Genomic DNA, 23,460 nt, shown 5'->3' with positions numbered 1-23,460 from the left:
CCGCCGTCTTGGTAACGAAGAGAAAAGCATCCAGCATGCACCTACCTTTCTGGAAGCCGAACTGGTTACTTGCCAGAGCGTTTATGCCCTTCAAGCACCTTGCCGGCAATGACCAGTGGACAGATGGGTCTGTATGTCGATGGGTCTTCGACAATAGGACCAGTTTCTGTCATTTCCACTTGTTCGGGAATAGGTAGTCATCCAGGCACTACTGCGTGACTACTCGAAACAGCTCAGGGGGCACTTTTATGGCGGTCTTGTTGACACCCTAGGTTAAGAATACCAGTCCAGGTGTCTTGCTGACTTTTAAAAAGTTGGTGATCATGATGAGTTCCTCATTCGGAACGTCCGGCAAGTTGGCCGATCATCTTTGGTCTGTGTCGGGTTTACTGGACCGTCGGACGTGAGACTGACTGGCTCGTGGCGCGGAAAAAGACCCTTGATGATACGGTCCAGCATCGCTGGTGATGGCTTGCAGACATCAACACACTTTTGGTTCTGTGATCCTGTGAGCATTGCCCCGCAGAATTATATTGGCATTCGCTCATAGCCTATAAAAATAAGCCCTTTTGCTCGCCGTATTCGCACTCTTCAGCGCCGATTTGCATACCTGAATGCTGCACGGCGCTCTACTCTAAGTTCCACGATTCGCACGCATTGCGCCCTCTGTCTTGCACGACACGCACTGCGGAGGTTCGCTATCACGTCAGTCCAGCAGTAAACTGGTGGCTTTCCACTTCTAGATTGGTGAATCCAAGGCTTGGTGGTAGCAAACGCCCGCGATAGTATGGTAACTAATTAGTCAGCACTCGAGTGTAGCCAACTGCCCCCCTCGAGCTTTTTTTTTGACGTGGGACTTAGTCTTTCTCTACTATACTGTGAAAACTAAAATAAACATGTAACGTTTTTGGTTGACGAATCAGAACTTTTCAGATAGTAATATATATAAAATATACAAGATTTGTATAAAATGATAATTTCACTTATTATTTTCTTATTACTTCGTGAAAATTAAGGAAAAGTTTCAAGGTCAAATATTTATAGCATTTGTAAGGAATTAGCTTATTTGTATGTATTGGCTTATTTTTCTAACGCAGACTTCAAAAACAAAGACGAAATGGTTCCACGCATTCAGTCATTGGCTAGCAATGCCAGTAAGTTGGCATCGCATTCTCTGGTCAACCGTCAAGGCGAACAGTTCAGCTTCCCTTCGATCTGACCAGATCCTACTAGCCAATTCAGATATCGTTGTTGGAATACAGTCAGAAACTGGACGTGACCGGCACTGAGGAGGACCATTGGAAGCCGTTGAAAGGGACCATTGGAAGACTCGGAAGCCGTTTGGATGCTGCCGATAATTTGTGTAGGTGTAGTGTGTGGTATATAGCGCGTCTTTTAATAGTGAGTCTGTATATGTGTGCATGAGTAGCGTGTGTGTGTGTATGTATGCATGTTTGTGTTTGTGTGTGTAGCGTGTGTGTATAGCGTATGGGTGTATAAAGCGTGTGTGTGAAGAAGTTTTTGAGGTTTATCTCAAAAGTAATGAGAAACTACCTGGGAATGTTATGCATTTATGGGCTGTTTATGTGTATATTGGTATAAGTGTGGTATGGTTTATGATATGTGCAAGTATTTTTATTCTCACTTATTTTCCGTCGGTCTAGTTCCGCCACTGTTGTTGTGCCAATCACCGACGCTAAATATGTGCATGTTTTTTGTGGTATTTTCATGGTTTGTTGTGTTTTACATTTGTACACATTTACACATTAGCGAATCGAATGGTGGTCACCGTTGCTGGAGCCATCATCGTCACGAGAACGTCACGTTGATAATCAACTCCACTTTTTTTGCTGTATGTACTTTTGGCCTAAATGCTCTTGGATGCGCTTTGTCAAAGTTTCCAACAAGACCCCTTAGGTTTATACAGCGTTGAAGTCACCCGCCACCACCTACGAAGTTTGGCTCGTCAGCTCAACGGTTACGAGGTCGACCTGAACCGGGAACCTGCTCGACGTCCTTATGGCCGCCATACTGGACCTACTCGCGATCCAGTTACCGTTTTCGGAAGGGATACGGTAGCCTCCCAGCTGGTCTCGAGGTACGATGCTGGCCTAACAAACCAGTCGTCGCAAGTTCGAGTTTCGGTTCAGGAGAGACTGTTAGTGACAGTAGGATCATAGCACTAGCCCCAAGCACTAGCCACTGTACACTTAACAGTTGACTGCGAAGTCTCTATATAATAAACAGAAGATCGAGTTCCGAATCGGAATGTAGCACCAAGCCTCTGCGTTTACAGGAGTCTGATACGATGACGATGTCCGACAAAGTCTTACGGGCTGCTTGGTATAGTAGCTACTGGGTCGCATAGCAGTGGATCTGGTTCAGTTGTCACCCTTACGCCCGCAGCTAAGTAGCCGGTTTACCAGCAGGCCCCTCCCACGCGTCTTATAAAGTGCTTGACGCCTAAACATGCCAGACACCTGTGAGGCTCCCCGCAGTCTTTCGCTTTATGATCTGCACCACCACAATGTCTGCATAATTGCCTCCTGTCGGGCCACCTATAGGCCCAGGACCTATGCCCTCCCTCAAAGCACCTGTAGCAAACGTCCGGTTGATGAAGTATGCCCAGGGGGCATACCGATCACTTAACCTTAAGTTTGGCTGTCTTCAGGGCCAAGTTCGCATCTACCGATGCCATTCGGAAAGTAACCACACGGGTCTCCGCTTCACCCTCTCCGGGGTGAATAGATTTAGTGGATACTCCCTACTGCACTTCTCCTTGAGGGCTAGTGCAATGTCGCACCACTCGGTGCTTTGTTCCAGGTTTGTAGCTGGAGAGTCACCTATGACGTGATTGCACGAACTTGCACCTCTTTACCTAGGACCACTGTTCTGGCGTCCATCGGATGCTCCGCAAATCCGCGCCTAGATTCTTGAGCTGTATTACGCCCCTCATTTTCTTCAAGACTTCTGAGTACTTCAATCCGTCCGTCTTGAGTATAAAAGAGCCCCTGTTCCATAACTTTCCGACCTTCCTAGGTCACAGGGCCGCTTCACCATTATGATATGCCGCACCACGGTATCCCAAGGGTTCCCCGCAGTTTCCACTTCGGCCGGTTTTCGGCGGATTTTGAAGCAGTTTGTATGCTTTTCCGCGGGAGTAGCATAACCAATCGTTTCTTTGTGATCCCTGGGGCCGATTCTCCCGAGTACTGCCTCATTCTCTTAGCGAACTGTCCCTTAGAGCAGACCACTGCGAACGACGTTATCTTGCCGTTTCTAGCCGTTATCATACTACTATACTTGACGAGCTCGATGCAGGTGTCAGCCCAAAGACGTGATATTTTGCTCTTTGAATGATCAGTTGGCTATATTTTGTTAAGGAGGCAGGATTCGAACAAATCATATATGATGCAGATACTCTATCTTTACAATTTGTTTGAACATTGTAATGTTGAAAGTGCTATAGTTCCATAGCCAGAGTTGTTTTATTTTCGTAGGTACCATAAGAGCAGCTCTTCCGATTTTACGAGCTTGGCCTGACTTTCATGCTGTACCTAGGGCAATTTCAACAATACAATGTTTTGACGAATTGTAGAGATAGAGTATCTCTACAAGTGCTTTATAAATGACTTGTTCGAATTCTGACCTCCTTGAGGCAATGAGAAGAGAGTGCTTTGGAGGCAGTTGGGTTCCACCCGACTGCTGATCAACTAGTGGCCATACTGTCACGGGCGTGCGACGCCACAATGCCTAGGACTCGCCAACCTAGGAATGGAAAACCACCGGTTTACTGGTGGACTGATGCGATAGCGGACCTCCGCAGTACGTGCCTCTGTACAAGACGGGGGATGTAGCGTGCACGAACAGACGGCGCTGAAGAGTGCGATTAAGGCAAGCAAGAGGGCCTGTTTCGATAGGCTATGCACGGGAGCCAATACAAACCCGTGGGATAACGCCTATAGGATCTTAATGGCCAAGACCAAAGGCGCGCTGGCGCCTGCAGAGCGATCACCAGCGATGCTGTAGCGAATCATCGGGGGCCTCCATTCACGCCATGAGCCCATTCCTTGGCCTCCGGCAGTCGAGTCTCACGTCCGATGTGCCAGTATCTCAGACACAGACCAGGGATGGTCGGCCATTTGCCGAACATCCAATTTGTGAGCGACCACAGCCGTGTCGAGATGGAGGAAGAGGTATGGGTTACGAATGAAGAACTCATCGTGATCGCTAACTCCATAAAGGTAAGCAAGGCACCGGGACCGGATGGAATCCTGGCAATCAGGCTGGCAATAAAAACGGCTCCCGGGCGGTTTCGGGAGATTATGCAGAGGTGCCTGGACGACACTTCACTTTCGGGCGAACGATCAATTTTGGGGCGCTCAGAAAACGTTGTTTACATTCCAGAGCTGGTGCGCATTAAAGACTCGTGCATTAGAGCGGGGGCCTAGAGTGGTTGGTAACGTCTCCGCCAACCACGCTCGACGCCTGGGTTCGAATCCCACCGCCGACATAAGTGTCGATGGTTGTGAGGTGGCGTGATCCACTCACAACCAGCCCAACTGGTCTAGATTAAATCCTAGCCGACACCGGGAGATTTTCTGAGGCGAAAAATCTGGGATCACGCCTTCCATCGCATGAGGAAGTAAAGCCGTTGGCGCCGGTCCGATGATAAACGGGTCGTGAGTTAGGGTCCTGGGTGTGGAGTCACCTCCCTGGGCGTCGGTGATTGGCCACAACAGTGGCGGAACTAGACCGACGGAAAATAAGCGAGAATAAAAAAAAAAAAGACTCGTGCATCCCTAATCACCGTCAGCAACCGAAACAGTCAATAGAGACCCTTGTTACAACAGGATTCACCGACGCTGGTCCCAGTAACGTGGAATCGAATGCATGTGAATAAAACCAGAGTCATCGTTAAAAGCAAATGTTTAATGTTTATGTGTGTATGTATGTGAATTATAGATGAGGTAGCGACAAGCTACGGTTAACGAACAACACACTGAAGCTACGTGCTGGACTACGTTTCCCTCCACATCGACATAAGCAACTAAACCAATAATCTTATTTTTTTTACCGTTTGTTTACCCATGCGTCCTTTTCCTGCTTGCTTAACATTAACACAAGCATCGCCTAATGATTTAGAATTGAGGTTCCCTCTGTATTTTGTATGAATTAAACATTTAGTCTAGTTTTGATGTCCAAATAAATAGGTTGTCTTAGACTGAAACTGAAGAAACCATAATTGGCGCAGCCGGTAAACCGACCGCCAGAGTTCATGTTTCTTTGAGAAATGTTAAAATTGTGCAAGCAGAGTAGTGAATCCGAAGGTCATCAAAGGCAGAATCACACCATTGGACAAGATTTGCTGCAGTCGAGGATCCACGATAGACAACGAAGGAGAACCGCCATACGTGCCTCAACTGTTCTCAGTACATCGGATTTTCTCAGGAAATCACCAAGACAGGCTAAACAAACAACGAATTACGACCACGAAAAACCCGAGCCAGCACCATACGAGTCCAAAGGTGGGTTGGAGCATCAAAGGAGGAATTCATTTGTAACTGCGATATATCAGGTGAACTTTCACTTTCGTTTTATTTATTATTATTATTTCATGCAAGATCTTGCAATACAGGCAAACTGACCAATTTGAAATTGGTTCAGAATCCGATTCTTCTAACGAATCTGTAAAGTCAAACGAATTATCTCATTTCAGTCAAGAGAGATACTTTGTTACCTTCAATTCAATCAGTAAAAACCTAAATTAATCCACCTAGCGGTCAGACTCAGCCTTTTTCATTCAAACTTATTATTTGTAAAAATAGATTTACATGAATGCTGGGTTCTAAAATCTTGATGTTGTAATTGAAGTATAAAATATGAAATTTGACGTAATGTTACAGCTTGAGAAATAGCGAAATTAAAGAAATGACTCTTAATTTCGAACAATTTAATCACGAGCGCTACCGGGAACGATCAAATAGTACGATACCACATTTAAATCATGTTGAGGCCATATATATTGATCAAAGCAGGTATAATGTTGAATAGTCTTTGATTTTCTTTTCTTTCCAAAACTTTTGAACCACATATCAAATTGATATGAAGTTTGTTATTTGGCTAGAAGGTCTTGTTGCCCCTAAGACCCTATTGATTTTTTTTGCAAACGGATTATTACTTTGCCTGTTATGTTTAAAAATGTGAAATCCAGGTATGAAAAGAAACATATTCCGAAGACTACGTGAATTCACTAACTTTTCTCAGAGATGGTTGAACCGATTTCCACAAAATTAGTGTCAAATGAAAGGTTTTGCTGACTTATAACACCCTATTGAATTTTGCTGTAATCGGACTGTAACTTCGTCTGTAATGCATCGAAATTTGAAAATCACGAAACTTCATTATCTTAGAAACTACACAACCGATTTGAACAATATTGATATCAGATGAACGGGCTAGTTAAGAGTTAACTGATGAATTATGATTAAACACATGGTTTCAAAGTTTGGCTGCCCTATACGTTCCATTTTCATTTGATTGTAATTAAACTTAAACAACCGTTATGTATTAAATTGTTAAAACAACGAAAGTCTATTATCTCAAGTATTACACGACTTACTTGAACATAACTAGTGTCATACGAACGAGTCATCTCTCAAACTTCCAAATAACAAACTTCATAACAATTTGATATGTGGCTCAAAAGTTATGGAAAGAAAAGAAACTCTAAGACTATTTAAAACTATACTCGCTTTTATCGATATATGTGGCCTCAACATGAATTAAATGTGGTATCGTACTATTTGAACGTTCCAAAATCATTGATTCCTTGCGATGTGTTTAAAGTCTGCAAATGCACAACGAATCGGCCATAGGATATGATCAATGTCAAATAACAAATGGTTTGAAATGATTGGTTTTATCGAAATGACAACGTCCTAGACTTTTGGCTTCTGTACATCTTTATTCACTTATGTTCGACTTATGTTCGTATCGCCTTAATTCTGAACATATTCAGATCGGGTGGTATTCGGTCATTTTCAGCAGATTTTCTGGCATCAATCTGACACCGGAAATACCCATATTGGAAGGTATTTAGTTATTTTGGTTGTTTTCCAGATACTAAAAGTGGTCGTCTTTAAATTCAAAATGGTGTCCAGGGTCAATGTATGGTTTCTACACGCTAAGAGTCGAAAACCCATTAATGGTTAATTTTTTACCCATTTTTCACTGTCATATGCGGCTGTCAAAAAAATGGGTAAGTTTAAAAATGTGAAATGGGTAAAATTTTACGCATTAGGAAGACATATTCTTAGAAAAAAAATGGGTCATTTTTTTACCCATTAATGGGTGAAAAAAAACTTCAAGTGTCTCCTAAGTTTGTTCTGTCGATTTGTTCTTACGCGTTACTTTAACGAGCTGTTTTGAAGTAGAATACTTCTCTCAGGAAGTTCGGCTACATAGGGATGTGAAATGAAAATCTAAAACCGAAAAAAGTGAAAAATATGTCCAATTTCAAATACTAATAAATCGGTTAGTATTCGATGGATTTCCTTCGTTCTTGCAGCAATAGATTGGAAAATCTTCTAAGATTCTTCCCAAAATAAGATAGTTGTAATTTTATTATTCACACTATTGTACTATTGAAAATAGTCAAGTCTGTCAAGACGAACAATTCGACCTCTGATTGGTCGTTATATGCTTGCTTCCCAAGCACGGTCGACAGGATCATATACCTTGCAATTGAAAACATGCTATTTGGCCTATATAAGACCCTGTTTCAGCCGGAGCCGCTCATAATAGTTCTAGACAGCGACAACAGCAGTCGTCCTTCCTTAGCAGCAGCACTAGCCCTGTGGTTGGTCACCACGTCTCAGGAGCAGCGCGGTTTTTCTCAGCGTATGTCACCAGACTGCCATTATTCCCCCCGTGTTGGGGCAGCATGAAGATTGCCATCAGGAAATCCAATTTTGAACAACAAAATGCCTTTTTTCAAGGCAAATAAACAAGTCATTGAAAGTTAATAATTTTTGTCAACGCAAGCATGCATTCTGTGTTGCATCCTAGCAATTTAAATTTGTCGCACCCGTCTAATTTACTGAATGTGAAATAGCTTCCACAGTGCATGTTGTCCGTGTATCTCAATTCCCCCAATGTTAGGGCAGCTCAAAGGTTGTAATTAGCAACCGATTTTGAACCGCAAAATGCTTTTTTCAAGGCACATAAAAAATAATTGAAGGTTAATAATTTTCTGGCATCAACACAAGCAGACATTCTGTGCGGGATGCAGTCAAACTCTGTTTTAGTTGTTTAATTTTTACTTTATTTAGTAAACCCCCCACTATAGGGGCACCGCAAAGGCTGCGATCAGCATAACCGATTTTGAATAATAAACTGCCCTGTTAGAAAAAGCAGTTAGTTCGACTATGCAGAGCTAATATGAAGTCGATTCAATCAATCAGCATTAACAGAATTTCGTCGTCTCCCAGCTGCCAAGTTGCAACATGATGCAACACGCAACAGCGAGCAAACGAAATCGCTTGATGTTACAAACCGCAATAAGATACGGGTTAAAACCGTTGCGTGTGTGAGAGCACCATCGGTGTTTATTCGCTGGATACAAAAATCAAATGCGAATTGTGGAATAATTCGTCTAAAGAACATAAGGAAATGGTAAACCTGAACTGAAAGGCGTGGCCTATTACGTAGCACCCTTCGGCTATAAAAGAGTGTTTCTGGGAAAACTAGCTACATTCATTAGTCGGAAGGTGAACTGGATGGACCGTCCACAACGTTGACAGCAGATATCAGCACTCAGCAGTAACAGAGGATAGCAGCGGGTTGCGTCTGTGGCTGCCTTCAAATTAAACAAATCACTTGCCCTGTGGTTGGTCACCACGTCTCAGACCTCTGCCAGGCTGACTTTCGTACGATAGCGGCGTTCGCCAACACTTACTCCAGTAAAGCCGTGTCTAATTTTCAATGTGAAAACACCTTTCTATTGTGTTGGCCGTGCGCATTAGGCCACTGCCAGGCTAAACGCGAAAAGCGGCGCGAACCGATTCGCCCAGCCGTAGGTTAATGTACAGTCGTAAGTAGAGCTGTGTAAAAGTATTCTACTTCAACTTTGCGGTCGTGGCTTTGCACACAACCCTTCTGTGATTCTTGTTCACTGTTTTTTTTTTCCAATAATTGCCATGGAAGAACTTAAAAAGAGACTAGATGCTTTCGTTTCGATGCGTCGTTTGAGAAGTTGCAAGGTAAATAGTATGTAATATCATTGAATTTTACAATGTGAGAGTTTCTTGTATTAGATCTGGAATGTCCACTATCTGGCTGCAATACCTTTGTCACAGGTTTTCTACAAATGAAACATCACGTGGAAAATCATCACAAAATAAAAACGGGTCGGAAAATCCAATTCCATTTATTTGCAAAATTTGTTACTCTGTTCAAAAAACTTTTTTCAAGCTAAAAACTCACGTTCAACGTCATCATCCGTTTCCGGATTCAAGGTTATGTAAGGGCCATAATGACTTACCCACGCAAGAGCTTCCACCTGAACCTATTGTCGACGCTGAGAGTATTACTAACAAAATCACTAACGATTCCGAAAGAACATATTTTCCAACAGGCATCGCAGTCAGTTACACAATTTGGATGTGATGTGGCTCTGCCGGAACGCAAAATTCAAGATTTTGTTAAACACAAAAATTTTGGATAACTACCAACGTTTCTCAATAAATATTATCAAAAACTTCGTGCAAAATAGTAACATCTCACTTAACGTTACAAAAATGATCAACGACTTAGAAATAACCAATATATTTGTTGATGTGAAAACACCAAATGATAATCTGGCATATTTGTGCGGAGTTGCCGAGCGTAAAACACCGGAGATCAGAGAATATGCTCTGGGTACTAGAAAAATCAGGAAAACAAAAAAGTAACAGATCACAGGGAGAGGAAATAAAAAAGTATTACAGTCGAAAACCCCGGTTGAACTAGTGAAAGTTTCAATGCATTATATTTCTGTCACAAACGTCCTCGAACCTCTGATGCAAAATCCTTCAGCTCGTAGCATGATTGCGAACGAAAGATCGTCACCAGACATGTTGCGAGGTTTCAAGGATGGCACTCTTTATCAGAACCATCTGTTTCTTCAGAAATATCCGTTATCTGTACGTTTGTCAATTCACATCGACGACGTGGAGTATTGCAACGCTCTGGGGTCACGTAAAGGGAAACAGAAAATAACAGTTATAAGTTTTAAAGTACAGAACTTCGATGATCGAGTTAACTCAAATCTTGATAGAGTTTATAATGTGTTGTTCGTTCGTTCCTTGCTGCTCAAAAAGTACGCGTTTAAAAAAATTCTTCGCCCACTAATGGAAGACCTAACACTTTTGGTAACTGATGGAGTGACGCTGCATCTATCTAACGCTGAGAGCTATACGCTACGAGCTACATTTGTTCACGTTCTGGGCGATACTTTAGCGATTCATGAGCTGTTCGAATTGATGCCACCACAATCCAATATTTTTTGTCGCGCGTGCTATATTTCCCGCGCTGCTTTCCATGAAGGACGATTCGGAGCAGAGTATCCACTGCGAACTCGTGAGAGTATTTCGAATGATCTGGAAGCTCTTCGTAACAATTCGATTGCTTCTTTAAAATGTGGATTATTCCGTGCCGCTATATTCAACTCATTGCGCTACTTTCATTTTGCCGAGTATGCTAGCTTCGATCCAATGCACGATATTTTGGAAGGTGTCGCAAGTCTGGTGATAAAAGGAACACTAAACTATTTAGTCAATCAATTGAAATTGATTTCTAATGCAGACTTGAACGATAGAATAGTTAGTTTCGATTATGGGGTAGAAGAATCAAAGGACCGACCAGTAGGAAGTTTCACTGCTAGAGGACTTAGAGGGAACGAAAATGTTATAAGTCAATCAGCATCTCAGACTTGGCTGTTGCTAAGAGCATTTGTATTCTTGTTTGCAGATTTACTAGATGGACAAACTGATTATTGCGAACTTTTTTCCGATTTGCTATTGTTCACTTATTATTCCTTTTCAACAGTGCTAACGAGAAATATGGTAAATCGATTGGAGTCAGCAATTGAAAGTTTTTATAAAAAATTTAAGTGTTGTTTTCCGAACAAAATTCCAATCAATAAGTTGAGTTGAGTTGAAAATGAGTTGTCTTCAATTTGAGGCAAAGTTTAAAGTTACCAAGGCGGAATCGAAAACATGCAACAATTTTCGCAATATCACTTTAAGCCTAACCAAAAGAGTAAACCTTAAGCAAATTAATGCCATTATAAATCACAACTATGAGACTAACATCGTGAAAGTTATTTTTTCTAAAACAATTTTAAAAGCAACACTACCATGCAACATACTACTGTTTGATTTTCCGGAAGCCATCATTTGTATTGAGAACCTCATATTCAACGGAACAAGCTCCCGTCCCGGGCTTGTAGCAAAATTCGAAATATGCAACAACATGAAATATGAAATTATAGAAGCTATCGTTAGCTGTGACACCATTGAACCTGTATTTATTGTTAAAACATTGACCATCGCTGAATACGTTAAAAATTTGAATAGCTACAAAGTTTTACCAACAAAGGAAACATTGAGAATATCTGTTCAGAACATATTCAGTAAGAAGACATACAGTCTGTGGCAACTTTATGGTGAAAATAACGCTAACTTTATTAGCTTAAAATACTATGATTCTTGTTGAGAATGTGTGTCATCTCTGTGTCAAAAAGAAATTAATAAATTGTGTTAAAAACGACGAAAATATTATTTCAACAGCAGTATTTATTATTCTTTTGAATGGACCAACTATGACAGTAAAACCGGAAAAAACGTAGCTTTATGTACAGATTAACTCATACAGGTAAAACTTCTCGTATATTTACTAAAAACATTTAATTGTTTCCCGCTTGTATGTCAGGGTGTTGATGGAGTAACCAAATATCTCATTCACATTCATATGTTCAATGAGTTTGAATTAATATGCTGATCAATTAAGCATCAATGCGTTATTTTCTACTTTCTAGCGCACAAATTTACTGATGAATCCATTATGTACATAACGGACGAAGATTTGACGACGGTTGGCATAACAGAAATGGGACCACGCCTTATCGTAAAATCTGTGATAGCGAAACTCATAATGACATACAAGTCCGAAGAGCCAACAGTGGAGCCATCTCAATCATCAAAACAATCATCCTTTTCTTCGGTAAGTTACTAACACTTAATAACAATGCTTTATGTTTCAGCAGGTGTTTGATTTGACACTGAAAGCATTGATAATTTTAAAGGAACTATTCTGTTGCGCACAATGTATGATAGGGACTGTTCGAAGATTACCCTTTTCGATTATGCAACAATTTTGAATGCAAACAATGCAATACACGTAGCACAAATTTCACCCGAATGAATAGCCAAACGGCAAATTGAGTTACTCCACGGTTAACATGCACCAGCAACAGAGGTTCTCTGTCGGACGGTACCCCTTTTTTATATTTTTACTTCGCATTTTGTGGAAATTTCTTATCGTAAACGGTATATAGACTGACGATTGCAAGTGGCAATTTTTGAGCCAATAATTGTTAGCAAAATTTTTATCTTCCATAACTCAACGGTGGAAAATTTCAGTTTTGCATTTGCACGCATGTTCATCAAAGCAATGAACACTTTGTGTTTCGTTTTATGCAACTATTTGTTGTCTCCCGCGAAAATCTTTCTATAAAATATGTCATTATGTATTAGGTAGTTCGAAAATTTACTGCACTATTCGTGAGCGGAAAACTTGTTTTCTGTTAAGATTGTTGTTAGTTCTTTGCGCGAAAATTAAGCATGATTTACACAAAAAACAGTGCTACACTTTGCCAGGGGAATTGAAGAAAAAATATAACACAAACTACGCACAATTCACCTTAGCAGCAACGACAGTATTGCCCTCTGCAATATTCATCGAAACACAAAAAAAAAACATCCGAAACCCACTAGCTCAGTGGATATCTTATGATTCTCCGTTTCCGCTATCGTCTCCATCGATTCCACCGAAGCTTGATCGTCAGCCTCGTTGCTTAAATCATAATCTTTGCCATAGAAGTCTATCACATCGGTCTCATCGAGCTTCCAGTGTTTTCGGTACGTAACTTTTTTTTTCTAACAACGTTGGGACCCACGATGACTTTATTCTGGGAGTCCTGCTGTCTCTGGTGCATAAATCCGCAGGAAATTTCATATTGGCCTTGAATTACTTTCTCTCAATTCCAAAAAAATATCTTCGTTCGGAAGTTTTACCCGGAAGCCTTCCTGAAGGTTTGTGTATTCTTTTGCTATTCTTGAAGGCTGCTATTTCAAAGTGAACCCGCTCTTTGAATACGGCTACTGTCGTGGCGATTACGAAAATCTTTTTTCGAAAATAGGGGAAGAAATGCCGACAAACTACCGGTTTCAATGCCTTGGTAATTACAGCTTTTAAATGCAGTTCCTATACATCAGACTGTGTGTTGACTTATTTTACTTGGGAATTTACCGTTAATCGAACACAAGCACCGTCATTTATATGTTTTCCAGCGCAAACATTCTCATAGGGATGGGCGATACTAGCATCGATACCAGCGGTATCGATACTAGGGGTCGCGGCATCGAGCATTTTGGCATCGATACTCGCCGCTTGAAATGAGTACCGGTCAGTGATACCAATTAAGCAGATTTGTCTGCAAAACGCAGATTTTTGGAGTCCGTGTGCAGATATTTATTGATTTGCAGATATTTGCAGTTTTTCTACGGTTTCTGCAGATTTTTGTCAAAGTCTCCTTATATTTGCGCAGATTTTCTTAAAATGTGTGCAGATTTTTAAAGACTTTTTGCCTGCGCGAGCAAAATTTTTTCGGATCATGGATAGATTTTTTTCAGATTTCGAGCACATTTTCCGGTTTTTCGAGCAATTGCAGACATTTTTCAAAAACATCTGGCATCTCTGGTACCGGTATCGATATTGTGCATGCAGAGAAAAATCGGAAGCGACGGGTTGCTCGCCTGACAAGAATTTTCCAGCGAACTTCGTAGTATTTTAATATGATGTTGTCTTTGATTCAACATAAAATGTCCCGAAATATCAAGTTAAGCTTGCGCAGCCGTGACGAGGCACGCTTCAAATCGCTCTAACTTTCTCCCGGTTGCCCGGATCTATACGACAATTTGGAAGATTTTTCTCAAGAAGTTATACTTCAAGATAGAGTAAATTTTTTTTCTGCAATTTGATTGAAAACGAAGAGAGTATATTAATACAACTCTTTGCTTACGGACAAACGACTAAACTAGTTTTCGGATGAAAATACCGCTGAAAAAAGTTTTTGCGGACAAAAATTAATTTTTAGTAACCGATGCGGCTTACTGTTAAAATTAATTTAGAATATCGACGCAATTCGCAATAATTACATATATTAATATCCTTTGTTTCACAGATTCGTGACAATAAAAAGACCATGAAAATTTTGTACTGCAAGCTGAATGCAAACTTAATACCTACACATAATGAGCTCCTTTTGATAACCAGGGTGGTATGCGCTGAAATGGTTTCCAATCTTTTTAAAAACAAAAAGTGAGAACACTGGTTATATCTATATGAATCTTATCATCAAAAATTGAGGAATCGTTCTTTCTTTCCAGAAACCCTTCTTTTGAAGAAAAGAAAGCTTTGGCGTTAGAACTGGTAGAAACCTTTTCAATACTGCAGGAAACTAAAGTGGCAGATTCGTCCCCGGACTATGTGAGATTATTATTAAACTATGAAAGCATCAATACACCCAACGCAAACGGGGAACATTTTATTACTTTAGGGCAATTTTTTATTGCTTATTGTGTCTTATGACTGCGCATTATACACAAAGAGTAACAAACAAAAAGTAATAAAAATTATGACGGCCACACGCTTGTATGTGTTTCTGGAGGAGAACATACAGCCAAGCACCGCAATGCATGTGTTAGCAAGACTTCACTCGCTGCATTTGTATTGATGCAACGATCAGGTTCATTTTTGTCCCCTTCATCCACACGTAATCAGAATCTCAACCGTCAACCTCAAATGTCTAATTAGAAACACTTTCGTTTCGTCCCCCAGTGTTTACTTAAAATGGAAATATGTAATACTGTCTGACCAGAGTTGCCGAAGTTGCGAATATTGTCTGGTTAGGCACGAGTATTGTATTTTCAAACAGGTTCAAATGAGTTTCCATGAACCAATGAGTATGTGTTTTAGATATCTTGCAGGAAAGCGAATGTTTTTGTTTTTCTCTAACGCAGTTTACAGATCGTGATGTCATTTCAAGTCTTTGAAATCATCAACGTTTGCATACTCTATGACGGGGAAAATGCTGCTTGGCAGCTCTTGTCATTTTTTTTCTCTACTCCGTATGCGAACTAATACACGCACACCGGATGAACTGGAGATTGAAGAAACTTGTAAAATGTGCAACATATGCGACGGTGTGTGATTCGAGCAGTTTTCGACAGAAAAAATCTTGCATGTGGTTGAAACGACCATTATTAGATAGTCGTACTCCCGTAACACGTGCTAATGTATGGCAGTATGTGTTGTTACTTGACTGGGGAATAATTTTATTGCCTTTAAAGTAATAGGTTTGTTACCCAAAAGGCAATTTTGCGCTATTGCTTCTAAAGTAATAAGGAAAAGTTTTGCGTGTACTTAATTTGCGAATGAAACAGTTATACCCCTACATGTACACAAGATTTGTGAGAATTTCCTTAATTTTGCCAATGAGGAAGTCACCCTCAAACATTTACCTTGCTTTCAATAGATTTGATAATTAGTGCTTTCGTGGTTGTTTGTGTATGTCCAGTAATACATCAATAGTTGTTTTCATTTTCAGTCAATGTTCTTTTGGAAAAATGGTGGACGCGGCCCTAACTTCGAACACACTGGTCTAATCCAATCGCATATCAAAAATGCTCAAAGAAATTTTTGCTGTGTTCCCGCACCTTAAATCCTACAATGGCGTTATGGTAAGTTATTGCTTAGCTTAGTTGATATATTTTCTAACATTTTAAATTCAACAGATCCAAAAGACATACGAAAGAATGAACCCTACACTTGATAGAGAGTCTAATCAGAAAAAAGTCCTAGTAAGAGGACTATTGATTGAAAATGAAACCCTCGCGACAGTTGGAGATGGTAGGTTGAACTTGTTCTGTTACATGACTTGTTTAAAAACTAGTTACTTCTCAATAGATAATTTGCGAGGATGTCTGAGAATTCTGGTGCCTCTGAGCAGAAAAGGTGTCAAAAGCCAAGCCGGAATTGAATGTTTGTCGGCAGAGGAACCAATTGCAGCGCCACTAGTTAGATGGATTTCGGTATTCCTATTCGAAAAAAGTCTGTATGGCTTGTTTGACTATTCTCTTTTTTCAAGATCAATCAACATCCCTTCCAGAACAACAAGCCAAATACGTCGCATGGAATTTGGATTCGCCCGTAGATCCACATTTGATAACTGATGGTACAAACTTTTACTTATATGTTGAAGAAGAGATAGTGGAGTGCGGAACTTCATCACTTCATGCAATGGACATCCTCTTCAAATGTTTTTGCGTTTTTAAATTAAAAGTTCCACCTTCTTTAAAAAAGGTTGTTGAGTTTTTTGAAATTATCACATATAAAATTAAGTCTAATAGGGTAAGAACACCACAATTCGCCCATACCCCAGAATTCGCCTACTCACTGGTTCCACCGTATTTTAAACCAATGTATATCCACTATATTTATAACCTATCAGGTTTATCATAAAATTATGCTAAATCCCAATTTATTCTCAGTTTTAGTTGATCTTTGATCGCATTTTCTATGTTTAAACACAGTTTCAAAACTTAGTGTCATTTTGACTACATATGTTCTCTAATTATGCATATGGAACCTAAAAATGAATCGAAGGTAAAGTGGTACAAAGTCACATTTAGTTCCAATTTTTTCCTATCAACTCGATCAACTTTGACTTGTAATTGACAATTGAGATGATTTTTTTTGGTATTCTGTCGTTTTTTGGACTGAAAAGTGACCTAAATTAACTGGGCAAAATGTGGGTAGCCCAAATCACACGAGCGCTAGAATTCGCCTGGGTCGAAATCTAGTTCACTGGTTTGAATTTTCTGTTTGAACCAGTTTTCGCCCGCTGCTGTCAAGCGCAAGTCAGGTGTGCAAAACAAAGTGTTTATGTGCAGTAAATGGTTCTAACGGTGTGTTTATCAGTTAATTCACACTTCGCATCGCCTTAAAATGGTAAAAAATGCTCTTATGTTACTATTAACACTCTTTAATTTCAACTAAATATTAACACTCTTAAATTTCAACAGCAACACCAACAATAAGCAAAATATCGAAGTGCATACTCGGAGGAAGCTGCATCTACTGCAGTTTTGAGAGTACGCAATAAAGAAATTGGTGTTAATGAAGCTGCCCGGCTTTATGGTGTGCCAAGATCAACAATTCGGTCGAGATTGAAAAAAAGGAACAGACTGTTTTTCGTTCCGGCCGGATGGCGCTAACTATGGAGGAAGAAAGTATGTTTGAAGGCTGGATCGTTGACATGCAGCAGAGAGGTATACCTATTACCAAAGAAAAGCTAGCGGACAGTGTCAAACAGTTCTTGGACGCCAATCCACGACCAAGTCCGTTCAACAACAACCGACCGAGTTTGTTAAGCGCTTTTATTGTTCTGAGTGGTATTTGAAACAATAATTTTATTCGCAGGTAAAAAATGGTTACGTCTGTTTTTGAACCGTCATCCGGGTATTTCTCTGAGAACTCCTGAATTCGTGACAAATGCCAGTGCAAAAGTTTCCCCGTCAGACATAAAAGCATGGTTCGGCAAAGTTGAGTTCTATCTTAAGCAGAGAAACATGATGGAAATTCTTGAAGATCCCACGAGAATCATAAATGGCGATGAGACCAGTTTTCAGCCGAACCCCAAGACGAAAGCAGTTTTAGCGCAACGGGGAAGTCGAAATGTTTATGATATTGAACGGTCCAGCAGTAAAGTCAACGTAACAACGATGTTTTCTTTCCATGCATCTGGAGAAACAGTTCCTCCTACTGTTATCATCCATATAAAAGTGTTCCGCGAGAAGTTGCACAATCAGTTCCTTCGACGTGGGGAATTGCAAAATCTGATAATGGCTGGATGACTGCTGACGTGTTCCGAGATTACATTCGGAATGTTTTGAATCCACATTTGGAAAGAAAGAAGATCAAGAAACCTGTGCTTTTTATTATATATGGACACAGCAGTCATATAAATTTGAAAACGTCAGAATTGTGTCGAGAGTTAGGCATTATTCTAGTTGCGTTGTTTCCTAATGCAACCAGACTGATGCAACCAGACTGATGCAACCTGCTGATGTGTCAGCGTTTAAGCCATTGAAGAATGGGTGGCCGAAAGCGGTTGCACAGTTCAGAAAGGATAATCCATACGAAGCAGTAACATTGAGAAACTTTGCCGTGGTTTTACAAAACTGTCTGCGTCGTTCGTTGACAATACAGAGTATTAAAAGCGGTTTCAAAGCTTCTGGGTTGTATCCTTGGAATAGAGATGCAATCGATTTTTCCAAATGCTTGGGAGGATCGACCACATACGATGAGAACACTGTGTCAACCGATCAACAGTCAGTTTGTGCAATTGAAGTCTCAACGAGGCAAGAAATTTCAAGTCTAAAACGTTCCCTCGAACAATATACTACTGTCATTGGTCAACACAGGATTAAGAAGTTTAGAAGCGATTTTGTTTCCTTTGACAACCACGATGAAGAGTCACTTTTTGAAATATATCGCATTATTCATTAATATTCGCCAGATCTCATTCGCTCAGTTGAGCTTACTGATGAAGTGGAAACTGGTGAAGAAGCCACAATAGCAACTCAAGAAACCGATTCCAATGTACTGATAGAATCCTTTGAACTGTCCAGAGATGAGACTCCAGATACTTCTAAACCAACATTGGAAGATATTTTGACATTACCATCGATCCCAAAATGCGACCGTAAACGGGAATACAAATCTAAGCGCTACCATGTTTTGACATCGGATGAATTTTTGAATGAATTTAAACAGAAGGAGGAAGAAAAAAAGATACTTGAGGTAGAGAAAGAAAACAGAAAAATTAATCGTTTGCAACGCAAGATGGACAACGAACTCAAAAAGAAGACTCAAGCAGAAAAGAACAGTAAGAAAAAACTTGTAACTAAGCGAAAACAATCAGTCCTTTCACAGAAGATCTAAGCAACTAATTTAAAAAATGAATTTTTGAAAACTTTTTTTGTGTTGTAGTCATATTTTACTTTCCTGCCCTTGATCACTTCACCTGCTGATTGTAGGAAAATAATTAATGCAATAAGTTCCTTTGTAACAGTATTATAGGGTACATTACATAATCTTTAAAATTAAGTTGGTTTTCAACAATTTCGTATTAAATTATAGGAAGGCGAAAACTGGGTCTCAGGGTGGGCGAATATAGGATGGATTGGGGCGAATTGTGGTACTTCAGCATGGCAGCAAAAATGAACTTTTTTCCTACGAATTGGTTCTCTTCCCGCTAGAAAAGCTTAATGCTATGAAATATGAACCCATTCGAGTAATTATATTTGATTTAAAGAATTTGAAATTAACTAATGCCAATGAATTTTTGTGTTTCAACGTAAAAGTCTGATAAAGTGCGCGAATTCTGGGGTCGTTACCCTAGTACAACACAAAGTGTAAACAGACTAGTAGCTATGTTTAGAGAAATAATTGTTGCAGAGAATTGCGATTCTGACGATTGATGATAGTAGTTAAGTAATCCTGTATTCGTTGATATAACATAATGGGTAAAATTTCACCCATTTTCTTGAAAAAATTCATTTCTCAAAATGAGTAAAATTGTAATAAATTTTTGACGTTTGATCGGTATACCAATTAATGGGTATATCGAGTTTACCCATTAAATGGGTTGGCTCCCTTTTTCGCGAAATGGTTGAAAAAGTACCTTTCTTACCGTGTATGCATCATCTCGATTACGGAAATATCCATATTGAGTATTATTCGGTCATTTTCGACTGGTTCCTAGAAGTTGTCATTTAGCAATTCAAAATGGTGCCTGAGGTCAATTGTTAGCTCATTGCATCATTCTGGTTCCAGTGATACTTATACTGGATGGGATTTGGTTATTTTAGGCTGTTTTTCAGAAACCGGAAGTCGCCGGCATTTAAAATGGTATCTGTGGTCGATTTGAGCTCCTGTGTATCATTCTAGATCCGAATGTTATTATATTGGGTGGAAATCGGCAATTTTTGGCTGTTTTCCAGAAACCGGATGTTGCCATTTTACAATCCAAAATGTTGCCTGAGATCGATTATGAAACATATTTGTTGCCACTAAAAACATTCACCTACCAAATATGGTTCCATTTAGTTGATTAGTTCGCGAAATGTGCAGAAATTTGTGCAGAAACATGTGCTTCCAGAAGAGGGAGGGGCGTCGAACCATAATGGACACATTTGTTACCTCTGAAAACATTCACCTGCCAAATTTGGTTCCATTTAGTTGGTTAGTTCTCGAGATGGTTGTGTTTGAGAAATTTGTGTTTCAGTTGCATGGCACCCCTTTTTTTTTTAAATAAGAAGGGGTGTCAAAACATTATGGACATATTTTCTACCACTAAGAACAAATACCTGCCAACTATAGTTCCATTTAGTTGATTAGTTCTCGAGATTTGCAGAAGATTGTGTTTCGTTCGTATGGGACCTCTCCCTTCCAGAAGAGGGAGGGGTCTCAAATTATCATAGGAACCTTTATCGGCACCAACAACCCTACATACAAATTTTCACGTCGATCGGTTCGGTAGTTTTCTAGCCTATATGGATCGGACAAACCGGACTGCATTTTTGCCTTTCTCGTAGAAAGGTATAGCAATCACTGAAAAAACTGAAGGTATAAAACTAAAGATATTTTCTGAATGTGTGTGTGTATGTGTGTGTGTGTGTATGTATGTGTGTGTGTTTAACGCTCTCCTAATCTCACTCGATTTTCTCAGATGGCTACCCCGATTTTAATTAAATTAATTGTAAATGAAAGGTCTAGTTGCCCCATAAGACCCTTTTGATTTTTTTTGCAATCGGACTATTACTTTGCCTGTTATGTTTAAAAATGTGAAATCCAGCTATGAAAAGTAAAATATTTACAAGACTACTAAAACTCACTCACTTTTTTCAGAGATGGCTGAACCGATTTTCACTAAATTAGTGTCAAATCGTCTGTAATGTATGTCAAGTCGTCTGTAATGTATCGAAATGTTAAAAACACGAAACTTCATTATCTCAGAAACTACACAACCGATTTGAACAATATTGATATCAGATGAACGGGCTAGTTAAGGGTTAACTGATGAATTATGATTTAACAAGTGGTTTCATGATTCGGCTGCTCTATACGTTCCCATTTCATTTGATTATAATCGAGCTTAAGCAACCGTTATGTATTAAATTGTTTAAACAACGAAAGTCTATTATCTCGAAGATTACACGACTTTTTTAACATAACTAGCATCATACGAACAAGTCATCTCAAAAACTTACAAATAACTAACTTCATAACAACTTGATATGTGGTTCAAAAGTTATGGAACGAAAAAAAAATTATAGACTATTTTAAACTATACCTGCTTCGATCAATATACGTGGCCTCAACATAATTCAAATGTGGTTTCATACTATTTGAACGTTCCCAGTATCGCTCGTGATGAAATTGTTCGAAATTAGAAGTAATTTTTTTATTTCGCTATTTCTTGAGCACTAACATTACGTCAAATTTCATATTTTATGCTTTAATTACAACATCAATATTTTAGAACCCAAAGAGTGAATATACTTTTATTGGATTGAAACACGTCCATGTAAATCTATTTTTACAAATAATAAGTTTAAATGAGAAAGGCTGGCTCTGACCGCTAGGTGGATTAATTTAGGTTTTATATGTATAGATTACAATTGCATGTCTGATATCGCGAAAGAGGGTAGGCGCAGCCTTACCTCAGATAAAAACCTAAATTAATCCACCTAGCGGTGAGACCCAGCCTTTCTCATTCTAATATATTATTTGTTATCATGAGCATGAGCATGAGCATGAGCATGATTGACCGCCCGCGGTTGCTATTCCGTTATTGCCAGATCAGCTGTAATTACACAGAGAACCAAAAGATGATGCTTGGGGCCAACATGCATCCTCAATGTGTAAAAACTGGTGACCTTAATCTTTATAATAGGCAATACCAGCGCCGGCCGCGTCCGGATACAGGTCAAAGAAGGAATTGGTATAGGAAAATGTTGACGCGATACTCGCTTATTGGAAGCCGAGAACACCTCTGCACTTCCACGAGAAATCACTGGGATGTTGGAAAAAGGGCAAGGTACACAGCAGGGTTCGTTTTGGTAAACGATGCGCTGGTTTCGGGTGTCGGGTTCTTTAGAACAAGTATCGCGCGAACAGGTTCATTATATCCGCCCCGGTATTCGGGCGTTCGGTCAACCGGACATTATCTTCCTAACAGATCAATCAACGACGTTTCTCGTTCACACTTTGTCTGCTCTAAAAAAACGATAGGATCCCGCGAAAAACACACCTGAAAAACAGAATATAACAATGTTGCGCGCTTATTACGAAAACTAATCATGACTATTTTTCTTGCCAAACGTCGCGATCCTCTTCGTACTACGCACGCGATGTAGCCAATCAGCTATTTGTCAATCCCGAATACTTTCAAAGAAACGAATGCACGTCGGCCGACGCGATTCTTTGGAAGGTATACATCGCGTTTTCGTTAATCGCGATATTTATTGGCCGGACCAAATCTTCGGATAAACAGTCACAGTGAGACATGAACAAGTATCTGGGTATACCAGTCGAAATCATTATATTCCGAAAACGTTCATATAAGTAAAATTTTTCCGAGCCGAAAACGCGGTTTACATCGAAGCACTATGCAGGACCTCTCTATTTCCTCCTACCGACGCAGACACTCGGGGACACGACATTTCACGCCGATTCTCTCTTAGTTGTCGATGCGAATGTTGCCTATTAAATAGAAAAATTGGCAAAGTTTCATGCATACAAGGCCATACAAATAATTTAAAAATGCAAATTTCCATATTGACCAATATATAGTCTTAAGTTTGTTAACAAAATGCCGACCTAGTCCTTGTTGGAACATAGTATACAAAACATAAACAGCCCAAAAGCTAGAAAAATCGAAAAAGTGAAACATAAGATTACATGTATTATCACTGCACCATACTCCCAGCTTCCACAAACCACATCATTGCTCTCAAGGTGAGAACATGTTTGGCTGATAGAACCCTACTTGAAGCCTGACCGTGCAAA

At 39.8% G+C, this 23,460-nt stretch overlaps 2 protein-coding genes across 4 annotated transcripts in view; one reads left to right on the top strand and one right to left on the bottom strand.

Moving 5' to 3' along the window:
• Positions 1-23,460, bottom strand: part of LOC129718452 (integrator complex subunit 7) — an 809,667-nt gene that overhangs the window by 529,573 nt on the left and 256,634 nt on the right. The gene's annotated exons all lie outside the window — the stretch shown is intronic.
• Positions 15,839-16,623, top strand: LOC129718453 (uncharacterized). The gene is made up of 4 exons (XM_055669244.1): positions 15,839-16,064; positions 16,119-16,233; positions 16,291-16,415; positions 16,472-16,623. The coding sequence occupies exons 1-4, from the start codon at positions 16,008-16,010 to the stop codon at positions 16,535-16,537; spliced, it is 363 nt and encodes a 120-aa protein (XP_055525219.1). The 5' UTR covers positions 15,839-16,007; the 3' UTR covers positions 16,538-16,623.

The sequence above is a fragment of the Wyeomyia smithii genome, chromosome 1 (assembly GCF_029784165.1).
Source record: "Wyeomyia smithii strain HCP4-BCI-WySm-NY-G18 chromosome 1, ASM2978416v1, whole genome shotgun sequence".
In the NCBI taxonomy this organism is placed as follows: domain Eukaryota; kingdom Metazoa; phylum Arthropoda; class Insecta; order Diptera; family Culicidae; genus Wyeomyia; species Wyeomyia smithii.
Note: the sequence above shows the minus strand (reverse complement) of the source record. Positions and strands in the feature narration are given on the sequence as shown.

Coding starts and splice junctions, on each gene's coding strand:
- LOC129718453 (XM_055669244.1), top strand. CDS start 16,008: ATGCTCAAAGAAATTTTTGCTGTGTTCCCGCACCTTAAATCCTACAAT. Junction 16,065..16,118: donor AATCCTACAATGGCGTTATG/GTAAGTTATTGC, acceptor TAAATTCAACAG/ATCCAAAAGACATACGAAAG. Junction 16,234..16,290: donor CCTCGCGACAGTTGGAGATG/GTAGGTTGAACT, acceptor ACTTCTCAATAG/ATAATTTGCGAGGATGTCTG.